Below are 14,320 nucleotides of genomic sequence, written 5' to 3'. Positions count from 1 at the left end.
TTATTAACCCATTTTCCTGTTATTTATCAATGGTAAATATGAAAAATACCAACCCTAAAAAGTTAGTTTTATTTAAAATATTTTGTAGACTTTTTTAACTCACGAGTTATCAACCGCATTGCCTATTATTTATCAATGGTAAATGTGAAACACTTAGCAACCGTAAAAAGTTAGTTCTATTTAGAATATTTAGTAACTTTTTCTAACTTACACGTTATTAACCCATTTTCCCCTTATTTATCAACGGTAAATGTGAACTCTTGCCAACCTAAAAGTTGATTTCATTTAAAATATTTTATCTAACATAAAAACATAAGCAGTGCTATATTTTCAAAATAATAGTGCTAGTTGAAAGTGGTAGCTCATTTTTGTTGAAAGTGATTTCCCACCAGTTATTTTTTCCCACAAAGCACCACCGTCCCAAAACAAAACGGAATAAGAAACATTGACAACACTTTTTAACATTGTCATTTTAGAAGAAAATTATGAGTTCACTTGAGTTAAAAGTAATATTTATTTGAATAGCATGTGGTAGTTCATTACAGTTGCAAGTGATTTCCCCCCACCTGATAACCCCCCCCCCCCCCCCCCCCCCCACACACACACATATAAAAGTAATAAGAAAAAATAAAAAGGGGAATTGAGAAAAGAGAATTGAAAACCAGAAAGAAAATCATCGCGTCTAATAAACAGAAACTAAAGAGCGAGAGAAAAAAGAGAAAAGAGAAAAGAAAACGAAAAAATTAAACGCATGCCTGCGATGCAGTGTCTCACCCATAAAATAAAAGTTGGGCCCGTACCTGACCCATGCACTGTCCTACCTTACACCCATGTAGTGCCAAAAGAAAACAGCAGCTCCATACGGTCTCGCGGGCCACATACACGTTAGTATTATGTAATCACAAAATAACAAAAATAAATGCATGCACGCTTCGTGTCGCGGAAAGAAAATTGTCTCGCATTGTCGCGTGAGCTCTACCACGTAGTGCGACCGCGTGTGCGATCCTTCGCCAAGGAGGAATTTCGCCTAGACAATGTCTATGTGGAGGTGAGTGACACTCAACTTGCCACCGTTGACTGATTGCGGTTTTGCCCCAAGATGCACAAATTAACCGTGATGACATAGTGAAGGTCCCCCAAAACGAGGGTCCAACTTGGGTAGGATCAAATCTTGGATATGTGATCATTTTTTTGAAATGAAAAAATATGTTTAAATATTCTAAAAAATTGATAATAAACATCTTTGCTATGTGTGCAACCTCCAAAAAATTGCAGCTTCAAATTGAAATACACTACTAGAACCAGAAAAGATAAAATAGGTGTATCATACAATTTTCTGATTTTTTATCACTTAAAAGAAAACTATTCCGAGCTGATCCTATGACCGCACCTAATACAACGATCCTTCACAAGTCCGCCCACCCCCGCCCCAAAGGAGGGACCATGCGTCATTCAGTCACCGCCGCCAAACACATTAGAAAATCGTGCGGGAAGCACGATATCAGCAACCTACAAATTTTGATGTTATGACGAATCATCTATATATATAGTAAAAAAAAGATCATTTAAGAAAGGAAAAAAACTTTATTGAACACAAATTCTAGACCTTTTTATTGGATGAAAATGTTCCTTTTACAACGCACACACGACTTGGAAATTAACACGTAGGAGTGCGTATTAACGTGGTGCTGATGATCATACGTACTGTATGAGAATGCTCCTTTTACAACGCACGCAGCCACACACATGACACATCTATGCAAGCACGAGCTTGGTAGGCTGCTCGATGACTGGCTGATCAGGCGCAGGTGAAGCCCTTGGGCACCTTGCAGCCGCAGTAGTTGAGCAGCAGGGTGAGGTCGACGTCGATGTCGAGGTTGATGCCGAGGACGTTGGCGTTGATGGCGAGGCAGACGCAGGCGGCGGCGTCCAGATCGACGAGGCCGGAGATGAGGGAGCAGCAAGGCTGCTTGGGTGGCTGCGGCCCCAGCACCACGTGGATCAGCCCGTCCAGCACGTCCGCGCACACCGCCAGCTTCACGGCGTTCACCGGGCACTTTCCCGCCGGAGACGGGCACGGGTGGCCGTTACACGCCTCTGCCGGCCGCGCGCCCAGGCACAGCAGGGCCACGACCACCGCCACTACGGCGATGCTGCTCGTCGTCTTGGATGCCGCCATTGCTCGATCTAGCTACCTCGCTAGCTTAGTGTTACGTGCGTGAGTAGCTGTAATGTTAGCTTTGCTTTGGCTGTGTCAGGGTGGGTACGTATATGGATGAGATTTAGAGGGTATTTATAGGGGACTGATGTTCATATACATGGGCATGCGATTTGTCTTTTCTGTTGGGTTGGGGCAATCAATGATTTGCATACTGAAGTGACATGTTTGTACGATCGAACTGCAAAAAAATGATACGGTGTGCGAAAAAAAGGAGCCAATTCATGCAAATTGGGTATATTCAAATGGGCCGGCCGTCACGTGAAGACCCATAGCGAATTATGCACTTCATAGAAAATCCTGGTATATACATTCAGACTAGCTAGTTGCGTGCAAAACAATTTCTGAGAGCAAAACATACAAGGACCCGTGAACCTTCCGCCGGCCAATCAATGTCAAAATCAGATGACATGTAGTAAATACTAATAGCACAAACACGTCGATCCAATTCACATCAAACTAGACACGCCTTCTAAATCTTATTTTGACAATGCAATCAGGTACTACCACAGGGTTCAGGTGACAATTGCGGCGTCCTGTTCCATGACCACTACTTGTCCTTCACGGAAGAATATTATGAGCCGACTGATTTTCTTCAGTGTAATGAGCGCGAGGGCATTTTTTGGAAAAAAATAGTTGGCTATTTTTATCTTCCCTGCAATTGGACTTTTAATTAAACCTGTTGTTGCCTTCAGGAAGACGTTTTTTAAAACATGCAATTGCATTTATTTATTTTTAGTTTATGAAATTGACTTATTTTTACAATTGGCTAATCAATTTTGAAAAATCAGTTGAACTCATTATCTGCATATATATACTAGGGCTTATTCATGCAAACGAGAAGAACACTACTTATTACCTCAAAAAAAAAGAGAAGAACACTACTTAGTTATAGAACTTTTTGCCTTGGCGACATATATATAACCGGCAAATCAGGCATATATCTGGTACAATAGGAGATACAAATAATTTTTGAATTACAAGAATGACACGGAAATTCAATTCGGCTCCCGGGTGCGTATGCCCCTCAACCAAAAAATTATATTTCGAAGTATCGAGAAATTTGAACAAAAAATTCTACATGTACATCTCTATAATATACGTGCGTTCGTCAAGTTTCACGAAAAACCAATATGTTTTGTGATCTGTGTAAGAAAAAGAGAAAGTTTATCTTGTGAAAAATATTATTTTTAGCACTGAATTTTGTCTTTTTTACACACATCATATGATAAGTCATTTTTTTATGAAACGACTTTGTGAACGCGTAGCACGTGAAGATATTGTTAGAAGTAGGATTTAGAGTCGGTTGTATTAGCCTCGTGTGTATCCAGGACTCCTCCCTATCCCTCACGATTGTACTCCTATATAAACCTAACGAGAACAGAAGCTCGTTATCCGAGTAGAATCGAAACTACCTGATCTTTTACATGGTATCAGGACAGTCTCTTCGCCGACGAAACTGATCGCCCAACCTACGATCCATCCCCCACATCGTTGCCGCCCCTGATCGTCTTTGGCCGTCGTCTCCATGGCTTCGTCCTCGACGTTCCAACCCATCAACCTGGGACAGCCGCCGTCAGACAAACTGACGCGCGCCAACTACACCGGTTGGCGAGCCCAAGTTCTTCCGCGGATCCGGGATGCTCGCCTCTTCGGTCTCCTTGATGGCAGTGACGCTGCTCCGCCGGATACACTTGAGATCGCACCAGCAAACAAGGAATCAACAGATCAAACACCTGGATCTCACGGGATCAGATTGTGCTCGGGTATCTCACGGGATCAGATTGTGCTCGGGTATCTCCTTCAGTCGATTGGATCTGAGGTTCTTCCTCATGCTCAGAGAATCAAGACCGTCGCCGGCGTCTAGCAGGCGGTTGAGGAGATGTTCGCATCGCAGTGTCAGACCGAGGTCACGAACTTACGGATCGAACTGGCGAACACCAAGAAATTACATATGACTACCGATGCCTTCCTAACCAAGATGCAACGTATCGTATGCCCTTGCTGCTACTGGCGAGCCCATCCGCACCAGGGAGCATATCTCCTTCATATTGGCGGGTCTCGGGGCGCCCTACAATGCGTTGGTTGCTGCGCTCGGCACGGTCACCACGCCGCTCATGCTCCCCTCTCTCTATGCCCAGCTTCGGGCTTATGACCAACGCCAGGAGATGCTCAGTGGTACTGCTGCCTCCGACTTTGAGACTTCTGCCAACCTGATGCAACGCAGCGGCCGCAGACGCTACAACAGTCGGTCCCGTGGTGACTATGGTGACCGCGGTGACTACGATCGTCATGACACGCGCAGGGAGGATAGGCGAGACGACCACCGTGATGATCGATAGCCGCGCCAAGGATGCGGTGGCGGGCGTGCACCTTCTGGCGGGGGCCGTGGACGTGGACATGGAAGGCGTTGCACTACGCCATGGGTCAACACAACCTGCCAAATCTGCAACAAGGAGAGTCATGCTGCCAAGGACTGTTGGTGGAGGTTCCAGGAAGATGATGACGACTATGATGACAAGGAAGCCCTTGTCGCCTCCTATGGTGTGGACACCAACTGGTACCAGGACAGCGGTGCCACTCATCATATCACCAGTGAACTCAACAACATGACAGTTAGGGACAAGTATCGTGGCACTGATAGGGTCAACACCGCCAGTGGTCATGGTATGCCTATTTCACATGTTGGTCATTCAATTGTTCGTAACCCTACACAAAATTTTCATCTTAACAATGTCCTACATGTTCCTCATCCATCGAAAAACCTTTTGTCTGTTCATCGGTTTACCCTTGACAATCGCGTGTTCATTGAGTTTTGAAAGGATAAGATGTCGCCTAGAGGGGGGGTGAATAGGAGTTTTAAAAATTCTTACGGATTTGGCTTGTAAGAATGCGGAATTAAACTAATGTTTATTTTACAAGCACAAATCCTAAATATGCTAGGCTCACGTAAATGCAACAATAACAACTAGAGCTAAGCAAGATAGGCACAAGATACATGTAGCACAAGTGATAGCAAGATATATGTACTTCAAACACGATGGCTATCACAAGGAAAGTAAGCTCAGGTATAGAAATAACCAAGGCACGCGGAGACGAGGATGTATTCCCGTGTTCCCTTCCTTTGCAAGAAGGTACGTCACGTTTGGAGGGGGGAAGTCCCACGAAGGATTCCCCAACGCTACGAAGGCTCACCCTATTCTCCGAGCCAAACCCACGAAGGATAATGGCCCTTTTCCTTATGGTTAGCTTTTCCTCCACTCCGGAGATGGCAAGCTCCAACACCACTTCACAAGCTCCACGAAGGAGAAGCCCGGGCCTCTTCACAATCTTCCTTGAAGAGATCACCGGAGCACCAACCACCAAGCCAACTTGGAGGTCTCCCTCCAAGAGTAACAAACTCACGGTCTCTCACTCGAACTAATCATGGTGGAGAGCTCAACACTATGCAATGATGCAAAGCAAGAATACTAGAGGTGTTCAAATCCTTCACACTCAAATCCCACCAGAGCAACAAATGCTAGGATGAGATTAGAGAGTAAGAACAAAGAGTAAATCAACAAATGACTTCAAGATCCAGATCCCAAGAGTTCCCCTCACTTAGATGATTCTAGAGAGGGAGTCTCCCACCGTCAAGAAGCGGTGAAGACGTCCAAACTCGAAAATGCAATAGAAGATGCATGCGGATTCCATTTTTGAAGAACTTGGGCTTGTTTTAAACCTAGCAACAAGCTCAAGAACCTCACACTAAGAAACACCAAGAAGAAATAGGGATATGCAAAGTATGCAAAGGGTTGAGCTCCCTAATACGATGTGATCAAGTTACCCAACCGAAAGCCCCTCTTGATAGTGCGGCTATCTATCCAATAATTCGGTCTCCCAACAACCACCTTGAGACCGGTAAAAGGAAAACCGAGCAAGACCTTTGCCTTGCGCATCCCACTTGATCTTGATGATAACTCTTCAATCTCCACTCAAGGCGGAATGCATCACTTGGATCATTATTGCTTCGTGAAGACTCACAAATGCTCCCCCATACACCGTGATTGGAAAGCTCCATTGATGCACATCTTCATATGTACATTATCGCCTAATGGACGGAAAGCTTCAAGCATATGATCCTCTTGAGATGCTCAACTTGAACTTGCCCAACTCAACCTTGATGAAGATCACCACTTGACGCCATCCTCTCATGGGCTATATGAGATCTCACTTTTGATGCATGCCCATGAAAAGATACCTAACCACCATAGACAAAACAAGGGAATATATATGATGGGTTAGTTCATAAAGTATAATTGACATGGCTTACCATACCACATGACTTCTTGTGGCACATTCTTCATGCTTCATGTGTTGACCAAACTTGAATCTATTCTTCACTCTTTGTATTGGTCAACCTTGTATCTTCTCATACTCTATCATACTCTCTTGAGGTTATATAGAATTCTTCACTTGGAATCTTCACTTGGAATCAAGCACTTTGGAATCAAGCACTCAAGATCTTGACCATTCATTGCTTATCACATAAGCTAGAGCATGGCTAATATTGACTTCCACATAAGAACTCCATCTTCATTTCTTCTTCTTAATCATATCACATATATATCTTCAAATTGATGATTCTGATGCCAATACTCAAGGTATATCTTTATCTTCATGGTATCCATACTTGAATCCAACACATGGACTACAAGTAGTACCTATGGAATATTCCTTCATATAAACTCAATGAAAACATTAGTCCATAGGGGTTGTTATTAATTACCAAAACCACACATAGGGGCAATGTACCCTTACAAGTTTCATCCCTTCTTCTTTTTGATCAAGGACCAGGTCACGCGGAGAATCATTCATAGAGGACGCTATGTGGGTGGGCTTTATCCAGTCATATCTTCATTGATGTCTTCCTCGTCCTCCAAGCATGCATGTTTTGCCACCAAGCCCTCACAAGCAAGGTGGCACAGTCGTCTAGGGCATCCATCTTTAGCCATAGTTAGACAAATTGTTAGCAAGAACAAACTTCACATTGTTAAGGAGCCTAGTTTAGAGTCAGTGTGTGATTCGTGTCAGCAAGCTAAAAGTCATCAATTGCCATACCCTATATCCACAAGTGTATCCACTGCTCCTCTTCAGTTAGTTTTCACTGATGTATGGGGTTCTGCACCTACCTCTGTGGGTCGCCATGATTACTATGTAAGCTTCATTGATGATTATAGCAAGTTTACGTGGATTTATTTGTTTAAGAAAAATCTGATGCTTATTCTGCATTTGTTAATTTTCAAAAGCTTGTTGAATGCAAACTTGACACTAAGATTCTTAATGTTCAGTCAGATTGGGATGAAGTCTTTCTCACTGCCACGTATCTCATTAATATGCTACCTAGCAAAGTCATTAACAATGATACCCATGTCCATCGTCTCTTAGGAACACGGCCAGACTACAAGTCCCTTCGTGTGTTTGGATGTGCTTGTTGGCCCAACGTGCGCCCCTACAACAAACGCAAGCTTGCCTTTCGTTCTACACAATGTGTCTTCCTCGGTTACAGTCCTCGTCATAAAGGGGTCAAATGTCTTGAGGTTGCCACAGGCCGTGTTTATATTTCTAGAGATTTTGTCTTCGACGAGGCAGTTTTTCCGTTTCAAGATCTTCATCCATATGCTAGAGCTTTGCTCCGCAAGGAAATTCTCCTACTTGATCCTTCCTTGAATAATTTTGAGCATGGGCATGTTTCAATTGATGATTTACATGCTGATAATAATCATACTACTAATCCTGGTCCAAGTGTTCCTTTTGATGTTCCACAGGGTACTACAGGTCCAAATTCGGATGCACCAGAAAATTTGGCTGAAAACGGTGCTCCAAACAGCTCAAACAACTCTTCACATGAAATACCAGGCACATGGACAAACATCACCGGATCTTCCTTGGGATCAGCGCGATCCTCCTTGGATCTGGCGCGATCTCCCTCGGATCCTGAGTCCTCCGATCGGACGCCGTCAGCCTCTATGCACCAATCGCTTGCCGCGTCCGTCGACGACAGCAGCAGTGCGTCAGCCCGCAGCTCCGGATCCTCTGTGCCGGCTCGCTCTCTTTCGCCTGCCGCACACATGCCCACGGGATCAAATGAGGCTGATGACGCGTCAGATGTAGCACATGTTGCCGAATCTGATGCTGGCCATGGTGGATCTTCTGCGTCACTGCCTCCTGTGCGCCCTCCTGCCATGTGAGTTTCGCAACGGTCTCGTTGACCTAAAACTTATACTGATGGCATGGTGCGCTGGCTCTTGTCCACTACCACAGATGAACCTGTTAATCTGCAGGCTGCCCTGGATGATGCACTCTGGAAAGCAGTCATGGATGAAGAATTTTGAGCTCTTCAGAATAATCAGACGTGGAGACTTGTCCCTCCGCGATTAGGCACGAACGTTATTGATTGTAGATGGGTCTACAAAGTGAAGCGCAAAGCTGATGGGTATGTTGATCGTTACAAAGCCCGTATCATCGCCAAGGGATTCAAACAACGCTATGGTATTGACTATGAAGACACTTTTAGTCCACTTGTTAAAATTTCCATTGTGAGGCTTGTTCTTGCTATTTCTGTATCCAGGGGATGGAGTTTGCGCCAGTTGGACGTCAATAACGTGTTTCTACATGGTGTTCTCGAAGAGGAAGTTTATATGCGACAGCCAGGGCTATGAAGACAGAGGGAGACTGAATTATGTATGCAGACTTGACAAGGCGTTGTATGGACATGGTACTCTAGATTGAGTTCTCAACTTATTCAGTATGGTTTTGTTGCTTCTAAGTCAGATACTTCGTTGTTCATCTATCGCAAGTCTCGTGTCACCATCTATATGTTGATCTATGTGGATGATATTATAGTTGCCAGTTCTTCTTCTGCTGCTACAGATGCACCCCTGAAGGCTCTTAGTGGTGAGTTTGCATTAAAAGATCTTGGAAATCTTCATTATTTCTTAGGCATTGAAGTTCATCAGGTTGATGATGGCATAGTAATCAATCGGACTAAGTATGCTCAAGATGTTCTCAGTAGAGTTGGCATGACACATTATTCAGGATCACCTACACCTTTGTCTTCTTATGAGAAGATTACAGCCAGGGAGGGAGATATGTTGGGACTGAAGATATCACAAACTACCGTAGTATGGTAGGTGCTTTACAGTACTTGACTCTTACGAGACCTGATATTTCTTATGTTGTCAACAAGGTGTGTCAGTATTTACATGCTCCTACTATTGTGCATTGGATGGCTGCAAAGCATATATTGAGATATGTGAAGTATACACTCAGCATGGGTCTCGCATTTATGAGGTCTAATTCTAAGATGCAGACTGGACTGGCTGCATAGATTTAGAGTCGGTTGTATTAGGGAGGGTGTTAGAAATAGGATTTAGAGTCCGTTGTATTAGGCTCGTGTGTATCCAGGACTCCTCCCTATCCCTCACGATTGTACTCCTATATAAACCTAACGAGAACAGAAGCTCGGTATCCAAGTAGAATCGAAACTACCTGATCTTTTACAGATGTACGTACAAATTTTTTGTTTCAAGTTTTATAAAATTTAAAATATGTGTAAGATGCATTTCAAAATATAGAGAGCATATGCTACATGTTCCAAAACTCCACTCCGTGAATGACGCAGGCACAATCTCACTCTTCATCAAATATCTGGTATTGCGACACGGTGATTCCAGCCAGTTGTTGCAATCAAACAGCGAGAGAGTAGGGGGAGGGTGTGTCCCCACTACAAGAAAAGAAGCATGTAAAGACGCTAGCCATGAGACGCTTTTATTTTCGTCGCGACATCCGCATTAGAGACGTGTGTTTGGACATTTGTTGATACGTAGAACTAATCGTCACTACTTATATATGCATTTGACTATGAACAATTGTTTCAGATTATGTACTTTCAAATTTTGTATGGTTGTTGGCCAAAATTGTGCTCTGCCTTGCTTGGTCACAACATAGACAGTTGAGCTTGACCGAAGACAAGCAGCTGCACATGGCTGGAGTAGTTGCCACATGACAGGAGTTTGCACTGTTGTATTTGTGCCATGGCTGCTGTTTGTATGAGAATAAATGCAAGTATTGGTTGCGAATGAGTTGCATACTAGTATACTACTTGCAGACATAACTCTATTTCATCTAATTACAACCAATTTTCTTGCTCTTATTTTTTCCTCGAGAATACATCCTTGAACGGTTCTGTAGATCATGGTCTAAGAGGATGGCCAGTCAACACATATGAACCATGAGCTTTATGTGCCAATGAGACTACAACGGTTCTGCGGATTATCCAATGTCAGCCTTGTTACCCAACTCTTGTTCATCCAAATACAACAGATTATATTGCTCCGGTGGTCCAAGCAGATGGCCAGTCAACAGATCTGAATGTGAGCTTGATGTGCCATGTTTTCTGCAGATGTACTAATGTAACTAACGTCAGACTTGTGATATTTTTGTCTGGCTATCTTCAGTACAAGCCATGGGATCCCGGGTATTCGCTTGATTATTGTCTTGCATTTCGCGGTGTGAAATTAGGGATCAGTATGTCTCTCTTTTGTCTATCTTAAATTCTTAACTAACTTCTGTCATTTTTCGGTGTAAAGAAAAGTTGTACATACCACTATTTATCTCCTTTTTTCATCTTTATTAAGTTTGTAACTAATTTCTGTTTACAACACAAGAGAAAAAAAACTAGCATCCCTAAAGAAAGCACATGCAGACCGAAAGCTCCCATACTTGTCCTTCGGTCAAACACATTGGCCACCCATCATGTATCACCCAAACTCTTTTACCTGACCTATATATGACCTATCTAATCTTCCATTTGTGTGATTCAAAACTTACAGCCCGCCACTCCAAGTATGAGTCCTCAGCGAAAAAAACTCTAACTGAGAGTCATGAAATGAACATGAATTTCCAAAAATCTCGAGGAAGCAACCTCCAGTATAGTGTTGCAACAAAAGAGTTCAGCATGTAATACACTGTGTGTTACTATCTGCTACAACCCTTTAACGGAAGGGCCACCCGCTAGTTCGTGGTTCAGCAGATCAGTTAATGTCGATACTATACGACTAAACTGTAACAGCAAGACACAAATTATAAACTGGAGAATCACCTTACTGGACATAATTTTGGGAAGAAAACGGATAGATTCAGCAGTTGATATTCTAATCATCTAGAGTACTGAACTACTACAAACTCTATCAGAGATACTCAAAAGAAAACACTGAAGTGCAAGCTAACGAACAGTGATCGGCTCATATTCTAACCATCTGGAGTACTGAACTAAAGGATACTTCCACGAAACCGGAACTGCTGAGGAGCTGGGATCGGTTCAGTGGCCACATGCATAAGAATCAGAGGGAGTCCCTTTTCAGAGTGATGGGCTCGCTGCAGTCGCTAGGCCAGGCGATGACGCCGAGCTGCTTAAGGACGTCCTCCTTGGTGAAGAAGCCCATGGACCGCAGCTGCATCGCCTCCTTGCTCCGCCAGGCGCCGCCGTTCTGCTCCGAGATGAGGACCGCACAGGACATGGTCTTCCAGATGTCGGCGGGCTCCCCGTGGCGCCCGCCCATGATCAGGGAGATGACCCTCGATCTGTCGTCCATCGTCCTTGCCGTGTCCCGCGCGAGCTGGAACAAGTCGTCCAGGAGCGACTCCTTGCCCACGCGGCGGCGGAGGTCCTTGAGGCGCTTCTGGCCGCTGACCACGCTGGCGTAGTAGCCGTCGTCGTCCTTGTCGTCTTCGGGGCTCATCGGCGTCAGGCCGTGGTGCTCGTCGGCCGCCCAGGCGTGCCAGGCTCCGTCGTGGGTGGCGAACCGGGGGACGTGAAGGTTGTCGCCATGCAGGGCGACGGTGATCTTGTCGGAGCCGCGCCCTTCCAGGTGAAGGTGGCCAATACGCTCCGGCTCCGGTGCGGCGTCGCTGGTACTGCAAGGAATGAAAACAGAGAGAGAGAATGAGATCTAAAACGCTGTTCAGTTCACAAGAACGTATGAGTAAATTGCTGTATTGAGTAGGAAAAGATGGAGGCTAGATTACTCGGCCGGATCAGAAGGATGCACGCTAGGGCTAGACACCACCACCATCGGGAGGCTGGCCAGTAGGAGCACCACTACCATCATCGAAAGCTTTGGAAGAGACGACATTGTTGATTGTTTGAGTTTGTGTTGCTAGACGACTACTCTACTTCTTATAAATATGAAGCCCAGGAAGCAGCAGTGTAGGTAGTTCATGCCATCTGAATGCTACATTTCAGTACCGACGATGTGACCATGAACGGAAGTGGGCACTACCAGTAGTACTAGGCTGCTCACGAGACAAGTTCCGGTGCTGCGGACCGTCCTTGTAGTTCATGCCAACCGTATGCAATATTTCACGCTTATGTCAATTTTGATTCACCTGCTTTTTCTCTTATTTCAAGCCGATCTTTCCGTCCTTGTAGTTTATGACTTTTTGTCTCAGACTGCTTTCCCATCTCCTTCCCGGACCATGTGACAAACTTTTGACTGTCAAGATAGTACTGATGGACGACCCTTCTCAGAACTTCTTCACTGGAAGCACGGAGGAGAAAGATAGAATGGAACTTTGGATTTTGGCTCCCGGGGTAAACTGAGATTTAGCTTAAAGCTTAGTAGAATTTCTAACCGGGCCAGCCCAGTAAAATAGGTAAAGCTTACCGTGAGGTTGGATCCCTCAACCTCCAGCATATGTGTCAACTACACAAGCCACCAGGATGCATATGCTAGTTGCTAGATAGTTGATCAAAACTTATTACATTATATGATGCCGCGTCTTTTTCTATTTTTCTATGTTTTTTTTTGCGTTTTTTTTGTTTCTTTTGACTTGTGCATAACTAACTACTTAAGTTGGATATGCACAAGGTTTATGACCGTGTTGAGTGAATTTTCCTTATAAATATGATAAGAAGGTTGGACTTTGATGAAATATAGATCTCTTTGATGATGGCGTGTGTAAATTTTGTCGGTTGATGGCTTCGTTAATTTAAAGTTGGGCTCACTTCGAGCCTTCCGTCTAAATTTTGTCCATTATCGAGTGAGATTCAATTCAGTACCGACGATGTGACGATGAACAGAAGTGGGCACGACCAGTGGTACTAGGCTGCTCATGACACTGGTGCTACGGACCGTCCTTGTAGTTCATGCCAATCGTAAATATTAATTCCACGCTTATGTCAATTTGATTCACCTGTTTTTGACTTTTTTTCTCATCTTCCAAGTCGATCTTCTGTCCGTTTGAATGTCCACAGCCGGATGACTTTGTTTCAGACTGCTTTCCCATCTCCTTTTGCGGGTCATGTGACAAATTTTTGACTCTCAAGATATTGATGGACGACCCTTCTCAGAGCTTCTTCGCGTGAAACACAGAGGAGAAAGATAGAAAGTTTTGGCTCCTGGGCTTTAGTTGGTGGAGAGTGGATTTGGTGATCAGAGGGGTACGTGAGCACGGTCTAGCCATCGTTGGATCAGCGTTGAGATTGGTTTTCTGCCTCACGGTGATCACACGGCGTGAATACTTTTTCTGCCCGGTATCTTGTGGACCACGTGGGGTGAATAGTTCCCCGTCATAGTTTGTACCCTGAATCGAGCAGGAACATGATGATACTGAAGACGATGGTCACCCGCTTTGACCTTTTTTAGCGGAACCGCATGGGACTGGCACTCTAGCGTGCATCTACAAAAATCTGGAGATGGTGGAATCGGCAAACCAAGAAATCGCAAATGCATGCAGGACAAGAAACTTAGAGGCAAATACATCAAGAAAAAAAGGAGAATGGGCATCTCCCGTCGATGCGGCGCCATGAGCCAGAAGCCATCAGCGTGGAGGTCTTGAGAAGTCTAAGATCTGGGAGATGAATTGGGAAATGAGCCGAAGGAAAGAGATAAGGGGGAGAGAAGCGGTGGGTAGGGGGTAGGGCCCGCGGACATGTGTCGTTCGCATGCAACGGAGGACAGCCTCGCTCGAATCAACAACGTTACCTTATCTTAACGGTTTACTTAACAGCGTTACACACGTGTCGGACAAGGGATGCGTGCTCACGTACCCACCTGATCA

General features: G+C 44.6%; 2 protein-coding genes across 2 annotated transcripts; both read right to left on the bottom strand.

Moving 5' to 3' along the window:
- Nucleotides 1–1,583: 1,583 nt before the first annotated feature.
- LOC127312533 (lipid transfer protein EARLI 1-like) lies at nucleotides 1,584–2,257 on the bottom strand. Its single transcript, XM_051343051.2, has one exon. It carries the CDS (start codon nucleotides 2,177–2,179, stop codon nucleotides 1,799–1,801), a length of 381 nt encoding a protein of 126 aa, XP_051199011.1. The 5' UTR covers nucleotides 2,180–2,257; the 3' UTR covers nucleotides 1,584–1,798.
- Nucleotides 2,258–11,404: 9,147 nt separating this feature from the next.
- Nucleotides 11,405–12,596, bottom strand: LOC127312532 (uncharacterized). The gene is made up of 2 exons (XM_051343049.2): nucleotides 12,287–12,596; nucleotides 11,405–12,175 (listed from the first exon to the last, which is right to left on the bottom strand). The coding sequence occupies exons 1-2, from the start codon at nucleotides 12,391–12,393 to the stop codon at nucleotides 11,602–11,604; spliced, it is 681 nt and encodes a 226-aa protein (XP_051199009.1). The 5' UTR covers nucleotides 12,394–12,596; the 3' UTR covers nucleotides 11,405–11,601.
- Between the last annotated feature and the right edge of the window lie 1,724 nt (nucleotides 12,597–14,320).

This window comes from Lolium perenne, chromosome 7 (genome assembly GCF_019359855.2).
Source record: "Lolium perenne isolate Kyuss_39 chromosome 7, Kyuss_2.0, whole genome shotgun sequence".
In the NCBI taxonomy this organism is placed as follows: domain Eukaryota; kingdom Viridiplantae; phylum Streptophyta; class Magnoliopsida; order Poales; family Poaceae; genus Lolium; species Lolium perenne.
This window is presented reverse-complemented; position numbering and strand designations above follow the sequence as displayed.

Excerpts from the sequence above, each read along its gene's own strand:
- LOC127312533 (XM_051343051.2), bottom strand. The coding sequence starts at position 2,179 with ATGGCGGCATCCAAGACGACGAGCAGCATCGCCGTAGTGGCGGTGGTC.
- LOC127312532 (XM_051343049.2), bottom strand. The coding sequence starts at position 12,393 with ATGTCGTCTCTTCCAAAGCTTTCGATGATGGTAGTGGTGCTCCTACTG. Across the intron at positions 12,176-12,286 it reads CATCCTTCTGATCCGGCCGA|TACCAGCGACGCCGCACCGG; the intron begins GTAATCTAGCCT and ends CATTCCTTGCAG.